The following is a 24,690-nucleotide window of genomic DNA, read 5'->3' as shown; positions in this document are numbered from 1 at the left end:
CTGCTCTTTTTCTCTCTCTCTCTCCCTGCTCTTTTTCTCTCTCTCTCTCCCTGCTCTTTTTCTCTCTCTCTCTCCCTGCTCTTTTTCTCTCTCTCTCTCCCTGCTCTTTTTCTCTCTCTCTCTCCCTGCGCTTTTTCTCTCTCTCTCTCCCTGCTCTTTTTCTCTCTCTCTCTCCCTGCGCTTTTTCTCTCCCTTTCTCGCTGCGCTTTCTGCTCGCATTCTTTCTTTGCCTGTAGAAATAGAGCACCTTGTACACAGCTAAGGTTCTCCGGGAGAGTCAAAAGAAGGAATTATTCCGTACATTTTTCTGGAATAGAATGAATGGTCAGAAGAAAGGCTGATGTTTTCCACATGGCCCTCTGGTTCTTTTAGATCTCTGGCTCAGATTTCATTATGTGTACAGACTGGTGACCCTCACCCCAGCCCTCACCTAAAATAGCTATAATGGGACTAGGTTATTACTTGACTGACTGCATAGTAAAGAGCCACTGACTGATAATGGTTGCCAAATGTGTTCGCCGCCCAACGACTCACGGGAAACATCCATGTTCAACTGACCAGGGATCCTCACCTATCTGGTGCTATGCATGATGGGAAGTGACCCGGTGATTATGGGTAGACGGTCCTGGCTAAGAATCATCTTCTACCCAGAACACACTGCTTCCACTGTGGCATGTGGTTGCCAATGGAAGCTGTAGATACTGAGTGGTGTGTACTGTCTAGTACTGTGTGTGATTTGTGTGTGCCTGCATGTGTGTGTGTTTGCTCTCTGCCTTTGTTCCAGGCACAATAACATGGATGTGGGGCCTGCTGCAGTCCTAGCATCATGTCAGTCCAGGTTAGCGTTAGTGTGGAGGGTCCCGGGATGGGGATGTGAATGGTTAACTGAAGCATGTTAATAGGGAAAGGGTTGTCTCTTCCATACTAACACTTGGATGACTCTGCAGGCTGAGGGGGGAGGAAAGGGGGAGGAAGGGGGAGGGGGAGCACCCAGGCGGATTGGGAGTGCACCCCTCTCCTCCCTCTACGACCACCCTTCTCGGAGGCATGGCTGAGTTGGGATTTGCTTGCATTGTCAAATAACGCATTGACCCATCACTTTGATGAAAATTGATAGTGACAGCAGGTCTCTCTCTCTTTCTCTCCTCTTCCTCTCTCTCTCATCTTTCTTCTCTCTCTGTCTCCCCCTCTCGCTATTATTTCTCTCCTCCCCCTCTCCTCCCCCTTTCTCTGTCTCTCTCTCTACCCTCTCCCTCTCCCCTGCTCTCCCCTCTCTCTTCCTCTCTATCATTGTTACTCCCTCTCTCCCCCTCTCTCTCCCCCGCATTCCTGCTCGCTCGCTCGCTCTCTCTCTCTCTCTCTCTCTCTCTCTCTCTCTCTCTCTCTCTCTCTCTCTCTCTCTCTCTCTCTCTCTCTCTCTCTCTCTCTCTCTCTCTCTCTCTCTTTCTCCCCCTTGCTCTCTCTATCATCCCTCTCTCACTCTCCCTCCCTCTCTCTCCCTTTCTCTCTTCCCTGCCTTCCTGCTGTCTCTCTCTTTCTCCCCCTCTTTCTCCCCCGCCTTCCTGCTCGCTCGCTCGCTCTCCCTCTCTCTCTCTCTCTCCCCCTTGCTCTCTCTATCCTCCCTCTCTCCTCTCCTCTCCCTATCTCCCTCCCTTTCCGTCTCTCCTCTCTCCTCAGGCGATGGAGAAGCAGATTCTGATTGTTGGACAGACTCCGTCTCAGTTGCTCATCGAGCCACATCCTCCTCGCAGCTCGGCCATGCACCTGGTGAGACACACGGCATGCTGGAAAAATTCTCTCCACTGCGTCTCTGTCTATCTGTGTGCGTGTGTATCCATGCAAGTGTGTCTGTGCATGTGTGTGTGCGCGTTTGTGCTTTTGTGTGTGTGTGTGTGTGTGTGTGTGTGTGTGTGTGTGTGTGTGTGTGTGTGTGTGTGTGTGTGTGTGTGTGTGTGTGTGTGTGTGTGTGTGTGTGTGTGTGTGTGTGTGTGTGTGTGTGTGTGTGTGTGTGTGTGTGTGTTTGTATGTTGTCTTTGTGGTGTGTGTGGCAGTCCCATCTCTCCATCGTGGGAGAGAGAATATTTTGCCAATAGGTTTCTCTATGCTCTCTTCTCTACCATGTCCTCCACTCCTTGTACCCACTCCCCATTTCAACTCCCCAGTCCCCATTGCTTCCAACATATTTCCAATGGCTCCATTGAATGAAGAGTTGATGTGTCTATTGTGTAGAGCAGAGGGAAGAGTGCCCCCTACTGACCCAGTTCTACCACAGCCGTCTGACGTGTCTGACGTGTTGTTGGTTTAGTCCTTTTTGCTATCCCCATACAGTAAACTAAACTGAGGGCCACATTTTTGTAGTGCAAAATAATTGTGCAAAGTACAAGAATTACCTACATTATTTAGCATTAGGAAAATGTTGCCCCGACTTTGCTTGCAAGTGAAGATACTGATGTTCCATGTACTATAAACAACAATTCCATCTCATGTTTCTAACCGCTGTCTGTCTGTCTGTATTTGTGTATGTGTGTCTGCCTATATGTCTGTATGTATGTCTGTATGTCTGACTGACCCCTCCTCCCTCCCCTCTTCCTCCTCCTCTCCTCCTCTTCCTCCACCATGTACATGCAGCTCTTCTGTGTCTGAAACCTATTTTACCTCCACACTAATTACCTCTCTCCATTCTGTCCCCTTCTCTCTCCTCATCCTCCTCCATCCCTCCATCCTCCATCCTCCACACTCCCTCTCTTCTTCTCTCTTCTACTCAATAGTGTTTCCTTCCCCAGAGCCCTCTGATGTTCAAGGACCAGATGCAGCAGGATGTGATCATGGTACTGAAGTTTCCCTCCAACTCCCCGGTGACACACGTAGCAGCCAACACCCTGCCACACCTCTCTGTCCCTGCCGCTGTCACCGTCACCTGCAGCAGACTGTTCGCTGTCAACCGCTGGCACAACACTGTCGGTGAGGGTACTACACACACACAGAGGCCAGAAAGCACAGACCAGAACACACATACCCTACCGTTCAAAAGTTTGGGGGTCACTTAGAAATGTCCTTGTTTTTGAAAGAGAAGCAAATTTTTTGTCCATTAAAATAACATAAAATTGATCAGAAATACAGTGTAGACATTGTTAATGTTGTAAATGACCTGTAATCGAACCCACAAGTGCTGATGCTCCAGATACTCAACTAGTCTAAAGGCCAGTTTTATTGCTTCTTTAATCAGAACAACAGTTTTCAGCTGTGCTAACATAATTACAAAAGGGTTTTCTAATGATCAATTAGCCTTTTAAAATGATCAACTTGGATTAGCTAACACATCGTGCCATTGGAACACAGGAGTGATGGTTGCTGATATTGGGCCTCTGTACGCCTATGTAGATATTCCATAAAAAATCTGCCGTTTCCAGCTACAATAGTCATTTACAACACTAACAATGTCTACACTGTGTTTCTGATCAATTTGATGTTATTTTAATGGACAAAAAATGTGCTTTTCTTTCAAAAACAAGGACATTTCTAAGTGACCCTAAACTATGAACGGTAGTGTAGTGTACACACACACACACACACACACACACACACACACACACACACACACACACACACACACACACACACACACACTCATAGGCCAGAATACACATGCTCTTGTAAAACTAATTGCGTGTTCCACCACATGTGCTACCTACCACAGCAGTGGCCCTGTAAAACCCCTCCTTACCAACCAGGGCTAACCTATACAGCCTGGGTCTGTAGCAGCATGGGTCTGTAGCAGCCTGGGTCTGTAACAGCCTGGGTCTGTAGCAGCCTGGGTCTGTAGCAGTCTGGGTCTGTAGCAGCCTGGGTTTGTAGCTGCCTGGGTCTCTAGCAGCCTGGGTCTGTAACAGCCTGGGTCTGTAGCAGCCTGGGTCTGTAACAGCCTGGGTCTGTAGCAGTCTGGGTCTGTAACAGCCTGGGTCTGTAGCAGCCTGGGTCTGTAGCAGCCTGGGTCTGTAACAGCCTGGGTCTGTAGCAGCCTGGGTCTGTAGCAGCCTGGGTCTGTAGCAGCCTGGGTCTGTTGCAGCCTGGGTCTGTAACAGCCTGGGTCTGTAGCAGCCTGGGTCTGGACAAACCATTTTAGGAGCCATAAGAGATAATTGTGTTACATAAACTTTGCACAGTGACAAGTCACGCCCCTGAGTTAGGTCAGAGAGCGTGTCAGCCTGATAGAACCGTCCTTTCGAACAAACTGGGTTAAGAATTAACATGTCAGACCAGAAAAACGTTGAGATGCAGCTGCACATTTAAAGTCTGAACTTTGAATCTCAACACGAGGTAGAGACGATAAACTCACCTCTCGGACAATCACTGGTACGGCTGATTAGCTGTCCTAAGTAAAGTATCTTCGAAAGCAAATTTAATTGGGACCATTCTACTAACGTTACTTTGCTCAAACCATCGTATTACGTTACTCTCACAACCCCACTGGGAACCATCAACCCGGCTGGCTAGCCTATCTTCAAAGAAGCATCTTCAGGAGTGAATGGAAGAAAAAATCTATTGTAGTTCTGTTCAGGACTACACGACAAGTCACCAGATACCGGAAACTACAGAGAAGAACAACAGTAGAAGACTTGTTGGAACCATTTTGGAACAATCAGAGCCTTACAAGCGTGCCACGTAAAGGCCCAACCGCCTTTCCAAGGCCCTGTCCACCGAGAGAGATCCGGCATTTCATGTAAATACATTCATGATTTCTTGCTCAAAGAGGGTGGCGGTTCGTGTGCAAAGTATATGATTACTGTAAGTGAGAGTAGTTTCTAAATGTACCAAGGTTAAGTGTCTCTGTCCATCTTTGCCCCCCATCCCTCCTTCTCTTTTATAACAAGCAGCCATATTGTTGTCATTCCGCTAGGGACCTGTTTTTAACGTATAAAGTGTGTATGTTTATCCTGTGTTACCATTTAATTAGCTAGTAAATAAATAATGAAATCAACTTGTGTTGTACTGAATAGGTAAGGCTCTGGTTTTTGCAGATGCAAGGAGGTTGTTCAGAATAATGACATGATACAAGGTTACGATGAATAAGTTGACTGTTTATAGACGTGACAGGTAAAGACCTTTAGAGTTTAATTCGGGAGATGGTAACTCTTTAAAGAACCTCCCAAATCCTAATGAGTTAATTGTTACACGATTAATTGAATAGGCTAACAATTAATCATATTTAGGTAGTTAGATAAATAACAGTCTTCAGGTTAATGTTAAAGTCAAGCCACCCTGCTACACCCCTTGGTCAGGTAAAGAGCGACAGAGTGCTTCCACATGTTGGTCCTCAGGCATGTGTGAACAACATTACCCCCCAACGCTCCAAAGAAAATAACGCACACACGCGCACGCAGGCGCACACATACACACACACACATACGCACGCACAAACACAAACACACACACACATGCACACTTCTCAGGAACCAAACTCACCTCAGGATCAAGGGTCACCTGAAAGCTTACTGGGAAATTAGGCTGCAACTGCACCAGATTCTCTTCACACTTCCACATCTGTCACCGGAGCACACACACACACACACACACGCACACGCACACACACACACACACACACACACACACACACACACACACACACACACACACACACCACACACCACACACCACACACCACACACCACACACCACACACCACACACACACACACACCGAGTTGAGGACCAGAGTGGAGCCTTACATTCTGTTGTTAAGGACCACAGCTGCAACTCCAATGTTCTTCTGTTGGAGAGAAGAAAAGGGTTCTGGGTTCCAACAATAATGAGCAGAATAATAAGGGCTTCATATTCCCAGCATGCTGCTGTGTTTCTGCCCTCCAGGGGATCATAGCTCTACTCAGCCTGACAGTCAGGAACTGAAATCAATAAGCTTCATGGAAACCTTCATGAACCAACCTCTGACCATGGAGCAGGTGCTCAGGGTGTGTGTGTGTGTGTGTGTGTGTGTGTGTGTGTGCGTGCATACTTGTGTGCGTACCTGCTTGTGTGACATACATGTGAAATGTGTGTGTGTGTTTCCAGGTTTGAGAGGAGCGCCAGGTTACTCCCTGGAACAGGCCCACCACCTGCCAATAGAGATGGACCCTCTGATTGGTGAGTGTAACCCTGAGGCCAGGCCAGACCATTGTACTGAATACTAACTAAGTTATCCCTCTGATTGGTGAGTGTAACCCTGAGGCCAGGCCAGACCATTGTACTGAATACGAACTAAGTTATCCCTCTGATTGGTGAGTGTAACCCTGAGGCCAGGCCAGACCATTGTACTGAATACGAACTAAGTTATCCCTCTGATTGGTGAGTGTAACCCTGAGGCCAGGCCAGACCATTGTACTGAATACGAACTAAGTTATCCCTCTGATTGGTGAGTGTAACCCTGAGGCCAGGCCAGACCATTGTACTGAATACTAACTAAGTTATCCCTCTGATTGGTGAGTGTAACCCTGAGGCCAGGCCAGACCATTGTACTGAATACGAACTAAGTTATCCCTCTGATTGGTGAGTGTAACCCTGAGGCCAGGCCAGACCATTGTACTGAATACTAACTAAGTTATCCCTCTGATTGGTGAGTGTAACCCTGAGGCCAGGCCAGACCATTGTACTGAATACGAACTAAGTTATCCCTCTGATTGGTGAGTGTAACCCTGAGGCCAGGCCAGACCATTGTACTGAATACTAACTAAGTTATCCCTCTGATTAGTGAGTGTAACCCTTAGGCCAGGCCAGACCATTGTACTGAATACTAACTAAGTTATCCCTCTGATTGGTGAGTGTAACCCTGAGGCCAGGCCAGACCATTGTACTGAATACTAGCTAAGTTATCCCTCTGATTGGTGAGTGTAACCCTGAGGCCAGGCCAGACCATTGTACTGAATACTAACTAAGTTATCCCTCTGATTGGTGAGTGTAACCCTGAGGCCAGGCCAGACCATTGTACTGAATACGAACTAAGTTATCCCTCTGATTGGTGAGTGTAACCCTGAGGCCAGGCCAGACCATTGTACTGAATACGAACTAAGTTATCCCTCTGATTGGTGAGTGTAACCCTGAGGCCAGGCCAGACCATTGTACTGAATACGAACTAAGTTATCCCTCTGATTGGTGAGTGTAACCCTGAGGCCAGGCCAGACCATTGTACTGAATACTAACTAAGTTATCCCTCTGATTGGTGAGTGTAACCCTGAGGCCAGGCCAGACCATTGTACTGAATACGAACTAAGTTATCCCTCTGATTGGTGAGTGTAACCCTGAGGCCAGGCCAGACCATTGTACTGAATACGAACTAAGTTATCCCTCTGATTGGTGAGTGTAACCCTGAGGCCAGGCCAGACCATTGTACTGAATATGAACTAAGTTATCCCTCTGATTGGTGAGTGTAACCCTGAGGCCAGGACAGACCATTGTACTGAATACTAACTAAGTTATCCCTCTGATTGGTGAGTGTAACCCTTAGCCCAGGCCAGACCATTGTACTGAATACTAACTAAGTTATCCCTCTGATTGGTGAGTGTAACCCTGAGGCCAGGCCAGACCATTGTACTGAATACTAACTAAGTTATCCCTCTGTGTGGGTGTGTAGCCAACAACTCTGGGAATAACAAGCGTCAGATTACAGACCTGGTGGATCAGAGCATCCAGATCAACACACACTGCTTCGTGGTTACCGCCGACAACCGCTACATCCTGGTCTGTGGCTTCTGGGACAAGAGTTTCAGAGTCTACTCCACCGAGACAGGTAATACTAACTACCATGGTACTTCTAGCTACTATAGTACCACCATAATACTACTACTATACTACTGTAGTACTATACTACTACTATATTACACTGTACTACTTACACTGTACTACTTCCACACAGTAGGCCTAGACACAAAGGTTTAAATCATAATACTGTCTCTGTGCAGGTAAGCTGACCCAGATAATAGTACAGACTGTATAATACTGGTACCTTAATACTACTGTATGTCTACAATACTTTATATTGCTCTCTCTGTGCTGCAGGTAAGCTGACCCAGATAGTGTTTGGCCACTGGGACGTGGTGACGTGTCTGGCCCGGTCAGAGAGCTACATCGGGGGAGACTGCTACATCGTGTCAGGGTCCAGAGACGCTACTCTGCTACTGTGGTACTGGAGTGGACGACACCACATCATAGGAGACAACCCCAACAACAGTAAGTCAGAACACACACTCACATGCACACACACACAAACAGACAGAGACAGACATACACACACACACACACACACACACACACACACACACACACACACACACACACACACACACACAGTGTAACAGTCCTGTCCATGAGCTGTAGCCAGTAGTTGCCCTCTGTTCAAGGGTAGAGAGAGGAAGCTCTTCATATCAGCTCAAATTAATTACAGCACCTCATTGTGGAGCTGTAGTTCATTAAGGTAGATTATTATATTAATAAAAGCATTCTTTGATCAGCAGTGAAAATTCTAGTTTCCACTCTTGTTATGGAATGATGGACAGAGACAGTGAGCAGGGCTGGCGCCAGAATGAATCAGTTGGACTGCCATTTGATTTCTATAGGCAGGCCCGTTTTTTTCTTCAAATGTTGTTCATGTGTGTTACAATAAAGACCATAGGCAGCTTGTGAGTTTCAAGTTTGGGGAAGTTTACAATTTATCTTATGATTTCTACCTATCTGTGTGCCAGTTATTTAAAACATGTATGCGCATTTTTGTGGAACACCTTCACTTCAATAATACTGTTTTAGTTTCTCAAAATTATTGTCATGTGGTTAATCAAAAAACGAATTAAAATGCAAAAAATCTCAACGTCAACAGTGAAGAGGCGACTCCGGGATGCTGGCCTTCTAGGCAGAGTTCCTCTGTACTGTGTCTGTGTTCTTTTGTCCATCTTAATCTTTTCTTTTTATTGGCCAGTCTGAGATATGGCTTTTTCTTTGCAACTCTGCCTGGAAGGCCAGCATCCCGGAGTCACCTCTTCACTGTTGACGTTGAGACTGGTGTTTTGCGGGTACTATTTAATAAAGCTGCCAGTTGAGGACTTGTGAGGGATCTGTTTCTCAAACTTGACGCTCTAATGTACTTGTCTTCTTGCTCAGTTGTGCACCGGGGACTCCCACTCCTCTTTCTATTCTGGTGAGAGCCAGTTTGCACTGTTCTATGAAGGGAGTAGTACACAGCTTGTACAAGATCTTCAGTTTCTTGTCAATTTCTCGCATGGAATAGCCTTCATTTCTCAGAACAAGAATAGACTGACGAGTTTCAGAAAAAAGTTTTTTGTTTCTGGCCATTTTGAACCTGTAATCGAACCCACAAATGCTGATGCTCCAGATACTCAACTAGTCTAAAGAAGGCCAGTTTTATTGCTTCTTTAATCAGAACAACAGTTTTCAGCTGTGCTAACATAATTACAAAAGGGCTTTCTAACGATCAAGTTGCCTTTTAAAATGATAAACCTGGATTAGCTAACACAACGTGCCATTGAAACACAGGAGTGATGGTTGCTGATAATGGGCCTCTGTACGCCTATGTAGATATTCCATAAAGAATCAGCCGCTTCCAGCTGCAATAGTCATTTACCACATTAACAATGTCTACACTGATCAATTTTATGTTATTTTAATGGACAAAAGATTTGCTTTTCTTTCAAAAACAAGGACCTTTCTAAGTGACCCCAAACTTTTGAACGGTAGTGTATGTAATGTTGAATTGATATAAATAAACAATCAAAGGGCAAACAATTCACACAATGAAACAATGAATGTGCAAGATTTGGCAAGAGACAGCAGAGCACATTCTGTAGAGTTTAGTGCATGCCCCTTCTTCTTGTACTCAAGACACATTATCTAAACACATTTGAGATGCTATTCACTGACAGACGCAACTCAATGTTCACCTAGGCCTATAGCCGCGCACGCTGCACGAATTCTGGCTTCGCAAATAAGCATAGGCTATTTAAAAAGAAAGAGCCAATGATCCTCTGTGGCTAAGTCAAGCTCTCTGGTAAAGTCTTTTGAATGATTTTACTTAGACAGGAGTAATTATATAATTTTGTCAAAACATCACTTTACTTTAGGGGAAGCCAGCATCCGAACAGTGCACTGTGCACCCGTCAACTTTCCTTTCTAATTTTCAAGTGGCTGAAACCAGAGATCTGTATATAATGCCTTTCAACAAGTTTAGTTCTGCATATTGTGCCCATAGAAACGCATTGGGCTTATTCCTCGCTGCAGAAACTAGCGAGCGAAACAGCACCCCTCTGTCTTACTGTATGTAGCCCATGTATCTGATGCTGTCAGGCCAGAAAAAGTATGACATGCCATACTCCGTTTGTCCAGACAGCATCAGATACATTGTGTACACATACAGAGACAGGGACAGGGAGAACACACATAACGCCGGCCCTGACAGGGAGAAGCATCTGCTGTATATGCACCTATATGTGTGTGTTACTTGCGTTCCAGTAAAATACTCCAGATGTCTTGCTATTCAGCTCCAGTGTGATTTGATTTCTGCTGCTCTTCTCACTTAGTTCCTCATACTCACTAATTATCTGTGTTCAAAACAACCACTTCACCATTTGTCTGACTTGGACACAATAACAGTGTGTGAGCGTGTGTGAGCGTGTGTGAGCGTGCGTGTGTGTGTGTGTGTGTGTGTGTGTGTGTGTGTGTGTGTGTGTGTGTGTGTGTGTGTGTGTGTGTGTGTGTGTGTGTGTGTGTGTGTGTGTGTGTGTGTGTGTGTGTGTGTGTGTGTGTGTGTGTGTGTGTGTGTAATGTATTTGTGTGTACTGTGCATGAACTGGTGTCACATGGGGCTGTGGTTGGTGTGAGTGTTTTTCTCATTATCTTTTCTGAAGATAATTAAGAATTTCAGCTTGGTTTGTTCCAATTAATAGAGGGTGCCGCAGCACTATACTGCAGGAGAAAACACTCCCATGGTACACACACACACATACACACTGCTTACTGCACTGTGCACCTTCCTAACAAAGGAAGGTTTCTTCTATGGAGAGAACTTCAACTAATCATATTCCATATCAATCAAACCAGGATGTTTGATATCAGTTTTTTCAGAGTGAACATTTAATAAGTTCTTCACTATAGATGAAACACATAGTGGTCTTCAGTAGCTACCTACAGTACCAGTCAAAAGTTTGGACACACCTACTCATTCAAGGGTTTTTCTTTATTTTAACTTTTTCTAAATTGTAAAATAATAGTGAAGACATCAAAACTATGAAGTAACACATATGGAGTCATGTAGTAACCAAAAAAGTGTTTAACAAATTAAAATATATTTTAGATTTTAGATTCTTCAAAGTAGCCACCCTTTGCCTTGATGACAGCTTTGCACACTCTTGGTATTCTCTCAACCAGCTTCACCTGGAATCCTTTTCCAACAGTCTTGAAGCAGTTCCTACATATCATTTTCACTTGTTGGCTGCTTTTCCTTCACTCTGCTGTCCAAGTCATCCCAAACCATCTCAATTGGGTTGAGGTCAGGTGATTGTGGAGGCAAGGTCATCTGATGCAACACTCCATCACTCTCCTTCTTGGTCAAATAACCCTTACACAGCCTGGAGGTGTGTTTTGGGTCATTGTCCTGTTGAAAAACAAATGATAGTCCCACTAAGCGCAACCAGATGGGATGGTGTATCACTGCAGAATGCTGTTGTAGCCATGCTGGTTAAGTGTGCCTTAAATTCTAAATAAATCACAGACAGTGTCACCAGCAATGCACCATCTCACCTCCTCCTCCATGCTTCATGGTGGGAACCACACATGCGGAGATCATCCGTTCACATACTCTGCATCTCACAAAGACACAGCGGTTGGAACCAAAAATCTCAAATTTGGACTCATCACACCAAAAGACTTCCACCAGTCTAATGTCCATTGCTCATGTTTCTTGGCCCAAGCAAGTCTCTTCTTCTTATTGGTGTCCTTTAGTAGTGGTTTCTTTGCAGCAATTTGACCATGAAGGCCTGACTCACACAGTCTCCTCTGAACAGTTGATGTTGAGATGTGTCTGTTACTTGAACTCTGTGAAGCATTTATTTGGGCTGCAATTTCTGAGGCTGGTAACTCTAATGAACTTATCATCTGCTGCAGCAGAGTTAACTCTGTGTCTTCCTTTCCTGTGGTGGTCCTCATGAGAGCCAGTTTCATCATAGCGCTTGATGGTTTTTGCGACTGCACTTGAAGAAACGTTCAAAGTTCTTGAAATTTTGGCTGGTCTTAAAGTAATGATGGACTGTCGTTTCTCTTTGCTTATTTGAGCTGTTCATGCCATAATATGGACTTGGTCTTTTACCAAATAGGGCTTTCTTCTGTATACCACCCGTACCTTGTTACAACACAAGTGATTGGCTCAAATGCATTAGAAGGAAAGAAATTCCACAAATTAACTTTTAACAAGGCACACCTGTTTAAGTGAAATTAATTCCAGGTGACTACCTCATGAAGCTGGTTCTGAGAATGCCAAGAGTGTGCAAAGCTGTCATCAAGGCAAAGGGTGGCTACTTTGAAGAATCTCAAATATAAAATATATTTTGATTTGGTTACTACATGATTCCATATGTGTTATTTCATAGTTTTAATGTCTTCACTAATATTCTATATTGTAGAAAATAGTTAAAAAAAATAAGAATTACCCTTGAACGAGTATGCGTGTCCAAACTTTTGACCGGTACTGTATATGAGCTATTTAGTTGTATTATTAATAAAGCAGTTAATCATCATTTATGATACAATTTTAAGATGAACAATAATATTTTTTGTCAGACTTCAGTTCACAGCAATCTAGGTAGGAGAGTATTATATGATTCATATTTGACAGAGTTGAAGATGTTGTAACCCTTGGCAGGAAGAGAACAGTGCCCTCTAATGTACATCAGCCTGCATGTGTCCTTAAACACCTCAGGCCTCATTTATCAAAGGTCCGTGCCCAGTCAGCGCACAGAAAAGACTAAACCTTGCCAGTTTTCCCACAAAGGTGTTTTATCAACATTTATCAATGTTGATCTTGATGGGAACTTTGCTTATCTCCATGCAAATCTCAGATCATGAGTATTCACCACGTCTAGTGGTTGATCAACTGTATTGCAAGCAAATATTGTTCTTTTGAGGAAAATGGAGGCGTTTGATACACAGGAATGATAATAATGGTAGGCTAATAAAAACATTAAAACATATGCCTAATGATGAAACAGATGCATTTGCCATTGGTAAGGAGATCTCATGTAGACTTTTATTCCCGCTACACAACAAATATTAGGCTATCATTTATCCATTGCTCAGAATTTAGTGAGAAATGTACGCATTCTTGATAAATGAGGCCCCTGGTCATTAAAATAACTTCCAGCTCAATCCCCCGCCTGCCTCTCAGGCCCAACTCGGCCCATATCACTGCAATGTGAGGCAGGGTGGGGAGGTTGTGTTGGCTGGCTGGGGGGGGCTCAGTGTAGGCTGATTGAATCTTTTGTAGGGCAGGTGAGCTGGATGAGTCTGTGATCTCTCTGGAGGCCTCACACTGTCCTGGGACTGGCAGGTCTGCTCTGGTCCTACCCTCTAAGGGACTGGAGAAGAGAGAGGGGTGAAAGGGAGGAGAGTGGAGAAGAAAGAGGGATGAGAGGAGAGAGGAAGGAAAAGACACATGGGGTGAGAGGAGAGAGGGGTGGAAGGGAGTAGAAGGGAGGAGAGGAGAGAGGGACGAGAAGGGGAGAGACTCCAGGTGTCCAGGACCTCCCTTCACTAGCCTCTCCCCCAGCCGTCATCAATCATGGGACAGTGTGAGGGGAGGGTGGTTGGGGAAGGGGATGATCTGCCGTCACAACATTTATATGACAATTGACCAGGACCTCGCTGGCAGCAGCTGGGTGGATGTGACTATCACAATGTCTGTGGTCAGTTATTTATCAACATAGTTCATTACATTCTTCGCATCCCCCAGTGAAGTGAACTCTGTTGCAACGATCCCAAGCCATGGTATGTTGTTCTTAATAAAACCCAACTGTTGTGTTGTGTTCCAGGTGACTACCCGGCACCGCGAGCTGTGCTGACCGGCCATGACCATGAGGTGGTGTGTGTCTCTGTGTGTGCCGAGCTGGGACTGGTCATCAGTGGAGCCAAAGGTCAGCAGAGACAGCCTGAGTCCCAAATGGCACTCTATTCCCTGTGTAGTGCACGTCTTTTGACCAGGGCCCATATGGCTCTGTTCCAAAGTAGTGCACTGCTCCAGAGTCTAATGGCGGCGAGCTTTACACCACTCCATTTGACGCTTGGCATTGCGCATGGTGATCTTAGTCTTGTGTTTGGCTGCTCGGCTATGGAAACACATGTCTTGAAGCTCTCAATAAACATTTATTGTACTGAAATTGCTTCCAGTGGCAGTTTGGAACTCGGAAGGGAGTGTTGCAACCGAGGACAGACGATTTTTACGTACTACACGCTTCAGCACTTGGCGGTCCCTTTCTGTGAGCTTGTGTGGCCTACCACTTTGCGGCAGAGTCGTTGTTGCTCCTAGATGTTTCCACTTCACAATAGCAGCACTTACAGTTGACCGGGGAAGCTCTAGCAGGGCAGAAATTTGATAAACGGACTTGTTGGAAAGGTGGCATCCAATGACGGTGCCACGTTGAAAGTCACTGAGCTCTTCAGGCCATTCGTCTGCCAATATTTGTCTATGGAGATTGCATGGCTGTGTGCTCGATTTTATACACCTGTCAGCAACGTGTGTGGCTGAAATAGCCCAATCCACTAATTTGAAAGGGTGTCCACATACTTTTGTTTATATAGTGTATGTGAGTTGGCTGATAGGATTGTAATGTCACATGCCACAGTACATAGTTGAGTTATCTCATTTAGGAGTGGAATGTTGAGTATCTCAGTTAGGAGTGGAATGTTGAGTAACATTCTTGAAACAGTGTGTGTGCATTCGTCCGTGCATGTTAGTGTGTAACTCTATCTTCCCTCCAGAGGGTCCGTGTCTGGTCCACACTATAACAGGGGACCTGCTGCGGGCCCTGGAGGGCCCAGATAACTGCCTGTGTCCCCGCCTCATATCGGTGTCCAGCGAGGGCCACTGTATCATCTGCTACGAGAGAGGACGCTTCTGTAACTTCAGCATCAACGGAAAACTACTGGCTCAGATGGAGGTCAACGACTCAACACGGGTAAGACAACAGACACAATATGTACCTAGTAAAAGTCTACACACGCCTTGCACAGTCTTCACATTTTACTGTCTTAAAATTATATATAAACAAGGGATTCAATTGGGGAGGGATTCCACTGATCGACAGAACCTACTCCACATTTTCAATGTGAAAGAGATGTAAATCATTGCTGGACAGCAGTATTCAAACTTAGTGCACTACATAGGGCCTAGGGTCTAAATATCTAAAGTAGTTTACTACATAGGCTGTGATTTGAGGTAGATGATGTCGTTATTATTGTTTATTTTTATGTTATTTATTTGATTTATTATTATATAATTATTATGATGTGCTCCCTAGGCCATTATGCTGAGTAGTGATGGTCAGAACCTGGTGACGGGTGGAGACAACGGGGTAGTGGAAGTGTGGCAGGCCTGTGACTTCAAACAACTCTACATCTACCCAGGCTGTGATGCTGGTGTCCGCGCCATGGACCTCTCTCACGACCAGAGGTTAGTCCTGTTTGTCCACCCAATCAGGTTGCCTCTACAACAGGATCAATGGCTTGTGTGTGTGTGTGTGTGTGTGTGTGTGTGTGTGTGTGTGTGTGTGTGTGTGTGTGTGTGTGTGTGTGTGTGTGTGTGTGTGTGTGTGTGTGTGTGTGTGTGTGTGTGTGTGTGTGTGTGTGTGTGTGTGTGTGTGGTTGTAGAGCAGTATGTAGGCTGTAACACTGAAAGGGCCTGTGTGTTTCATGCTTGTCAGGGTACATTTGGGGAAATGGAACGTTCGCAGTTCAGTGAGCTTTGTTTTCTTTAAATAGAACCGGTTGCCATAGAGACAACGAAATTGCAGTGCAATGTTCTGAAAGCACACTTGCCTTGGAGCAATACACAAGCGTCACTTTCCTCACACACATACATACACACCAGACACACACCACACACACATTCACTCACACACATACACACTCACACCTATAGTGTTTATGTTAGTAAAGTAATGGGTCTTATTGTGTTGATGAACATACTGTATTGTGTGTGTGTGTGTCCCCTCCCCCAGGACTCTCATCACTGGCATGGCATCCGGTAGCATTGTGGCGTTCAACATCGACTTCAACCGGTGGCACTACGAGCACCAGAACAGATACTGAGGGTTACAGAGACAGAGAGGCAGTACAACATGGCCATGTTTGGAGGACACCTGGACACTACTGTTAACCAACTATACAGGTTAGCTGCTGTTAACTACCTATACAAGTTAGCTAACTACGGTATAAGAGTTAACTAATGCTAACTAACCTCACAGGTCAACTACAAGTTAACGACAGGTTAACTAACTAACCATAAACTGTAGGAATACAGTGGGGTCCGCAATTATTGACACCCTTGATGAAGATGAACAATAATGACTGTATAAAATAAATAATTCAGAAACTGAGCTATATTATATGCTCCCAAAAATGTGAGAATTATTTTATGTTATTAGAATTGCTTAGAGAAAGAGATTTTGTTTAACAAGTTAAAAAAAACTATTCTCAAGAGGTAGGAGTGAAAATTAAAGCTACCTAAAGATTCTTATAAATAAAGTTGTCAAAAGTGTAGTATTTGGTACCATATTCCTAGCATGCAATGACTACATCAAGCTTTGGATTCTACAAACTTGTTGTTTGCATTTGCAGTTTGTTTAGGTTGTGTTTCTGATTATAGAATGGTAGAAATGAATGGTAAATAATGTATTCTGTCATTTTGGAGTCACTTTTATTGTAAATATGAATATGATACATTTCTAAACACTTCGTAATTAATGTGGATGCTACCATGATTACAGATAATAATGATGATTACAGATAATAATGAATAATGATGAGTGGGAAAGTTACAGAGGGTCAAAATCATACCCTCAAGACATGCTAACCTCTCACCATTACCAATAACATGGGAGGTTAGAATGTCTTGGGGTTATGATCTTTGACCTGTGATAATCTGAAGTACCCAAAAGGGCCACTAGATGTTGTGTGATAGATTACATAAAATCCTTAAAAGATACCAAAATGCTGGTAGTTTATTGTTAAACTTCAAACATTTCCAGTAATACCCTCCCTTTGCAACCTATATTTAATATATATATATATATATATATTACTTGTCAAACAAAATCCCTTTCTCTGAGCAATTGAATTAGTATAAAATAATATATATATTTTTACTATACAATATAGCTCAGTATTTGAATTATTTCTTTTATAGAGTAATTTTTGCTCATATTTATCAAGGGTGTCAATAATTTCAGACCCCACTGTATATACTAAGGCCCAGAGACAGACAGGTTAAAATATAGGTTATAAGACGTGGAGAAAAAACACTTCAACTGATGATCTTAGAAGACGAGGTCAGTTATAGTGCTACAGTGACAGTTTCTTTCAACACTGATTTAAAAAAATGAATGTACGATTTTATTCAACTGGTCATATTTAAAACTGTGAAAAATACAATAAACAAACCTACGGTTAATAACGTTTATACAACATTTGTATGTCAAATACATATCAAACTTGGGACACTTTTCTAGGAAAAAAGGAAAAACTGTTGTATATAAGGATGATGTAAAGAGTTGATTTCCAGAAAAGATTTGAAAAGAACAAGACGTCTCCATTTAGTCTCCATTTTGACAGTTGAACCATAATTCTCTGTTCCAAACCGTGACCTGACTCTCTCACATCATGTCTTAGTGTGCGTCCAAAATGGTACCCTATTCCCTTTATAGTGTGCAACATTTGATCAGGACCCATAGGGCTCTGGTCAAAAGAAATGCACTATAAAGGGATTAGCGTGCCATTTGGGACGTAGATTAGTTGGTTAGTAATAATAACTGATAGTTGGTCTCCCATCACAGTAGTCTATTGATGTAGGTGTCAAAAGCAACAAATTGTTCTATGTTAATTTGATAATGTGTTTACATGTCTGTAAGGGCAATTTCAGAACTCTACGTACTGTGTGAAATTTGTCCATTGTAATTGTAATTTGTTTCTTAATCACGTTTCACATTATAAAGCAGGAAATAACAATCCTTGTAATGATTTACATCCCATTTGTTTTTCGGTAACTATTTTATTTATATTTCAACAAAGGCAAGGATTTAAAATTACTTTTATCTACTTTTAAAATGACTACCACAGGCTAGTCAGGTTTAGCACTGAATTCTTTAGTCGTCGTGGTTTGTATTTCCAGCTAATGGATTGATAAGGAAGGCAGTGCAAGACATCAGTTGTAGAAACTTTGGATGATAACTATGGTAACTCAATATGAAAACTATCAATGCCATGAGTTTATTACAGCCTGCAATCCAGACCTGTTTTGTACTACCATTCCACTCATTGTACTCTGTGTCATATGACAAATATGACATGATATTTGGCATGGCAAGTAGTGGAAAGGAATGGAATGTTAGTGCAAACAGACTGATACCCAGGCTAAATGAAAGGTTGGGGCATGTAGCTAAGCTAACCAAGAACAGGCTATAGTCATCCAAAAATTATTCTTAACTATTTTGAATAAACAGAAAATATTACAACAATGTTAAATATACCACGTGTGAGTTGACAGTAAGATGAAAAGGAAAAAAAGAAATTGCAATATGCAAAGAGTTTGGATTTGCATTGTAATGGTACAGACAGCAGCCTAGCTAAACAAGGGGCTCTGCATGCAGAGACCTACAGTGGCTGTAGTAGGGAAAATATATCTTACTTTACTGGTTTGACTCATAATAACCATCAATATGAATTTGACATTCTGGGTTTATTTAGACAATATTTGTGTAAGGAGGATTTTGCTAAATAAATGCATTTGATTTGTGTTGACATTGCAATTTGATGTCGTTTTTTTTAACATTTCTTATTGCTTTCAAATACTTTTTTTGATTTGTATGTAATATATTTTGTTGATATAAGTATATCATATGATTTTATAAGTTATTTGTATTTACCTGTTGTTTTTTGCATATGTTGCAATTTCTGAGGTATTTACCTTGTGTTTGTTTGAAGCTGTTTTACATTAAGCTCTGCCAATATATACAGATTAATAAACTGTGCAATATAACATTGGTTTCCTTTTTGTTGTATTTATAATAAAAATAAATAAAGCAAGCTCTTATGCAAGTGAATTTTCCATTCTTTATAGCAGTCTGAACATAACTAGTACTATGTTTTCCTAATAGTCTGCCATATAGAATAGAGTATGTATATGTATTTTACTTATAAACCCATGCACTAAAAGTTATCTCAAGAGTGGAAGCTCAACGTGCTGAAATGTTTATTGTGTTTGTTGTTGTTTTACTACTATCTTCTGGATCTGGTACAGATTATCCTATACTGCCATCTACTGACTGGATGTTGTTATTGCTGCTGCTGCTGTGGCTGCTGTTTGTAAATCCCAGATTGTTCTACTGTACTCCCCCTGGAGTGACGCAGTACAATGACCAGGCTCTCAGATTGAGGAAGTGATTTATTCACAGGTTTGGCTTGCTGATGACCACCAGTTACAGGGTTGCTTCTTCAGGAACAAAGACCATTCACTAACATCATCAGGAAAAAAGACGTGCTACTGGTGATGAATCCCAATCAAATTGGCTTCACATGTAGTCACTGAATCTTAAATAACATCGGGTAAAAATACATATTTTGCACAGTAACATACTTTCAATCAGTACCTTTTCTTTCTCTCACAACAGAAATGTAGTAACAAATGTCTTTTGGAAAATTACATTCAGCAGATAGATACAGTCAACTCACTGTCCTTCTCTCTCTAGACCTGTCAACTCACTGTACTTCTCCCTCTAGACCTGTCAACTCACTGTTCTTCTTCTCTCTCTAGAACTGTCAACTCACTGTTCTTCTCTCTCTAGACCTGTCAACTCACTGTAATTCTCCCTCTAGACCTGTCAACTCACTGTTCTTCTCTCTATAGACCTGTAAACTCACTGTCCACTCTCTAGACCTGTCAACTCACTGTTCTTCTCTCTCTAGACCTGTCAACTCACTGTCCACTCTCTAGACCTGTCAACTCACTGTTCTTCTCTCTCTAGACCTGTCAACTCACTGTCCTTCTCTCTCTAGAACTGTCAACTCACTGTGCTTATCTCTCTCTAGACCTGTCAACTCACTGTACTTCTCTCTCTAGACCTGTCAACTCACTGTGCTTCTCCCTCTAGACCTGTCAACTCACTGTCCTTCTCTCTCTAGACCTGTCAACTCACTGTCCTTCTCTCTCTAGACCTGTCAACTCACTGTCCTTATCTCTCTCTTGACCTGTCAACTCACTGTACTTCTCTCTCTAGACCTGTCAACTCACTGTGCATCTCTCTCTAGACCTGTCAACTCACTGTCCTTCTCTCTCTAGACCTGTAAACTTGCTGTCCTTCTCTCTCTAGACCTGTCAACTCACTGTCCTTCTCTCTCTAGACCTGTCAACTCACTGTTCTTCTCTCTCTAGACCTGTCAACTCACGGTCCTTCTCTCTCTAGACCTGTCAACTCACTGTCCTTCTCTCTCTAGACCTGTCAACTCACTGTCCTTCTCTCTCTAGACCTGTCAACTCACTGTTCTTCTCTCTCTAGACCTGTCAACTCACTGTGCTTCTCTCTCTAGACCTGTCAACTCACTGTACTTCTCTCTCTAGACCTGTCAACTCACGGTCCTTCTCTCTCTAGACCTGTCAACTCACTGTGCTTCTCTCTCTAGACCTGTCAACTCACTGTGTCTCTGTCTAGACCTGTCAACTCACTGTGTCTCTGTCTAGACCTGTCAACTCACTGTTCTTCTCTTACTAGACATGTCAACTCACTGTTCTTCTCTCTCTAGACATGTCAACTCACTGTGCTTCTCTTACTAGACATGTCAACTCACTGTTCTTCTCTTACTAGACATGTCAACTCACTGTTCTTCTCTCTCTAGACCTGTCAACTCACTGTGCTTCTCTCTCTAGACATGTCAACTCACTGTGCTTCTCTTACTAGACATGTCAACTCACTGTTCTTCTCTTACTAGACATGTCAACTCACTGTTCTTCTCTCTCTAGACCTGTCAACTCACTGTGCTTCTCTCTCTAGACATGTCAACTCACTGTGCTTCTCTTACTAGACATGTCAACTCACTGTTCTTCTCTTACTAGACATGTCAACTCACTGTTCTTCTCTCTCTAGACCTGTCAACTCACTGTGTCTCTGTCTAGACCTGTCAACTCACTGTGTCTCTGTCTAGACCTGTCAACTCACTGTTCTTCTCTTACTAGACATGTCAACTCACTGTTCTTCTCTCTCTAGACATGTCAACTCACTGTGCTTCTCTTACTAGACCTGTCAACTCACTGTTCTTCTCTTACTAGACATGTCAACTCACTGTTCTTCTCTTACTAGACATGTCAACTCACTGTGCTTCTCTTACTAGACATGTCAACTCACTGTGCTTCTCTTACTAGACATGTCAACTCACTGTGTCTCTGTCTAGACCTGTCAACTCACTGTGTCTCTGTCTAGACCTGTCAACTCACTGTGCTTCTCTCTCTAGACCTGTCAACTCACTGTGTCTCTGTCTAGACCTGCCAACTTACTGTGCTTCTCAATTTCAATTAAATTCAATTTAAAGGCTTTATTGTCATGGGAAACATATGTTAACATTGCCAAAGCAAGTGAAGTAGATAATAAACAAAAGTTAAATAAACAATAAAAATGAACAGTAAATATTACACTCACAGAAGTTCCAAAAGAATAAAGACATTTCAAATGTCATATTATGTCTATATACGGTGTTGTAACAATGTGCAAATATGGAAAATAAATAAGTATAAATACGGATTGTATTTACAATGGTGTTTGTTCTTCACTGGTTGCCCTTCTGGCAACAGGTCACAAATCTTACTGCTGTGATGGCAGACTGTGGTATTTCACCCAGTAGATATGGGAGTTGATCAAAATTGGGTTTGTTTTTGAAATCTTTGTGGATCTGTGTAATCTGAGGGAAATATGTGTCTCTAATATGGTCATACATTTAGCAGGAGGTTAGGAAGTGCAGCTCAGTTTCCACCTCATTTTGTGGGCAGTGTGTGCATAGCCTGTTTTCTCTAAAGAGCCAGGTCTGCTTATGGCAGCCTTTCTCAATAGCAATGCTCACTGAGAATGTACATAGTCAAAGCTTTCCTTAAGTTTGGGTCAGTCACAGTGGTCAGGTATTCTGCCACTATGTACTCTCTGTTTAGGGCCAAATAGGATTCTAGTTTGCTCCGTTTTTTCGTTAATTCTTTACAATATGTTCAGTAATTATCTTTCTGTTTTCTCATGATTTGGTTGGATCTAATTGTGTTGCTGTCCTGGAGCTCTGTGGGGTCTGTTTGTGTTTGTTAACAGACACCTCGGCCTAAACATCAGCGCCACAGGTAACTTCCACAAAGCTGTGAATGAGCTGAGAGACAAGGCAAGAGGGCATTCTATGCCATCGAAAGGAACATAACATTTGACATACCAATTAGGATTTTGCTAAAAATACTTGAATCAGTTATAGAACCCATTGCCTTTTATGGTTGTGAGGTCTGGGGTCCGCTCACCAACCAAGAATTCATAAAATGGGACAAACACCAAATTGAGACTCTGCATTCAGAATTCTGCAAAAATATCCTCAGTGTACAACATAAAACTCCAAATAATGCATGCAGAGCAGAATTAAGCCAATACCCGCTAATTATCAAAATCCAGAAAAGAGCCGTTAAATTCTACAACCACCTAAAAAGAAGCGATTCCCAAACCTTCCATAACAAAGCCATCACCTACAGAGAAATGAACCTGGAGAAGAGTCCCCTAAGCAAGCTGGTCTTGGGGCTGTGCTTCTCTCTCTTTCTCTAGACCTGCCAACCAAAATTATTTTCCAATAGTTTTGTTCTAAACAATCGTTATTATTTCCGTTCCATTCCATTGTTTTGACCAGCAAAATAAAGTTCTAAACCGGTTTGAACCCCCAAAAAGTAACAGTTTATATTGATCCTTTCTGTTCCTTTTTAAACCTCTGAAATCCTTTTTTTAATATATATTTAGCTCGACATTAAATTACTTCACCAATCTGTGCAGATATAGCAGCTTGATATGGAGAGGGCAAGCCATAGTAGTTTACATGTATTAGACAGACAATTGTAGAGCGTGAGATGCAATTGAAATTTTGCGGGTTGGGAGAGAGTGAGAAAGGGTGGAGGAGGTGGTGGCTTGCCTTGAAGCATTGGGCATCTTGTTATAACATGAATTATCTGAATTAGGACCAGATTCTGATGCTGGTTTTCGGTTCTGTTTCTGAACCAGTTCCAACCCCTGGCTTACACACAGCAAGCTGAAAATTCAGGCTGTACTTAAAGCAGCTGCCATGACACCTCTGTTCTGACATACACTCACATACATGTACGGATTATTTATGGTTAACGATCGCTTTAAAAAGTCTATGTGCTGTCTAATGTTGGTATGAGATCCAGAACCTAATTGCACTTGATCTATAGTGCTCAGGCCAGGAATTGTACTTTAACTAGGTAATTATTTCACTATCAACATATTAACATATTAACTGAAACAAGGCCATTTCTTTACCAAAATAAAAAGCCATGAAAATGTCCATTAATAGCTTTCCCAATACACAACCCATTCCATAGTCCATTAAATGAGGACTTTTCTTGAACTGGCACACTGGCATAACAGTCATGGACAAAAATATATTCCATCAACCAATCCGTATGGTATAGCAGAATGCCTGGATAGCTTCTAGCTCCCTTCTCTGGTCCTCTGTAAAGTGTATAATATATTATATCTCCAGCAGCACCAAGAACTGGAGAATAGCTCAATGCTAGATAGTTAGATAGATGACTGGGCAGGGATGGGACGCAGCCATGGGTGGGCCTGGGAGGGCATAGGCACACCCACATGGGAGACTGGCCCACCCACTGGGGAGCAAGGCCCAGACAATCAGAATGAGTCTTTCCCCACAAAAGGGCTTTATTACAGACAGAAATACTTCTCAGTTTCCTCAGCTGGTCTCAGACAATCCCGCAGGTGAAGAAGCCGTATGTGTAGGTCCTGGGATGGCGTGCTTACACGTGGTCTGCGGCTGTGAGGCCGGTTGAACGTACTGCCAAATTCTCTAAAATGACATTGGAGGCATCTTATTGTAGAGAAATGAACATTCAATTATCTGGCAACAGCTCTGGTGGACATTTCTGCAGTCAGCATGCCAATTGCACGCTCCATCAACTTGAGCCATCTGTGGCATTGTGTTGTGTGACAAAACTACACATTTAGGAGTGGCCTTTTATTGTCCCCAGCACAAGGTATGCCTGTGTAATGATCATGCTGTTTAATCAGCTTCTTGATATGCCACGCCTGTCAGGTGGATGGATTATATTGGCAAAGGAGAAATGCTCACTAATAGGGATGTAAACAAATTTTAGAGAAATAAGCTTTTTATGCGTATA

At 42.9% G+C, this 24,690-nt stretch overlaps 1 protein-coding gene across 4 annotated transcripts in view; it reads left to right on the top strand.

Annotated features, from left to right (window-relative positions):
• LOC139547932 (neurobeachin-like) overlaps positions 1 to 19,347 on the top strand; it is a 295,912-nt gene extending 276,565 nt beyond the window's left edge. For 3 of the 4 annotated variants that reach the window (XM_071357133.1, XM_071357131.1, XM_071357134.1), the window contains 9 exons: positions 1,678 to 1,767; positions 2,769 to 2,961; positions 6,066 to 6,137; positions 7,621 to 7,776; positions 8,046 to 8,216; positions 14,075 to 14,176; positions 15,021 to 15,217; positions 15,560 to 15,711; positions 16,259 to 19,347. In XM_071357133.1, coding sequence (XP_071213234.1) covers positions 1,678 to 1,767; positions 2,769 to 2,961; positions 6,066 to 6,137; positions 7,621 to 7,776; positions 8,046 to 8,216; positions 14,075 to 14,176; positions 15,021 to 15,217; positions 15,560 to 15,711; positions 16,259 to 16,349 — 1,224 coding nt within the window. In that variant the 3' untranslated portion in view covers positions 16,350 to 19,347. The remainder of the gene's footprint in view (positions 1 to 1,677; positions 1,768 to 2,768; positions 2,962 to 6,065; positions 6,138 to 7,620; positions 7,777 to 8,045; positions 8,217 to 14,074; positions 14,177 to 15,020; positions 15,218 to 15,559; positions 15,712 to 16,258) is intronic. The other variant, XM_071357132.1, reaches the window with a different exon arrangement.
• The last annotated feature ends 5,343 nt before the right edge of the window (positions 19,348 to 24,690 follow it).

This window comes from Salvelinus alpinus, chromosome 21, assembly GCF_045679555.1.
Source record: "Salvelinus alpinus chromosome 21, SLU_Salpinus.1, whole genome shotgun sequence".
Lineage (NCBI taxonomy): Eukaryota > Metazoa > Chordata > Actinopteri > Salmoniformes > Salmonidae > Salvelinus > Salvelinus alpinus.
Note: the sequence above shows the minus strand (reverse complement) of the source record. Positions and strands in the feature narration are given on the sequence as shown.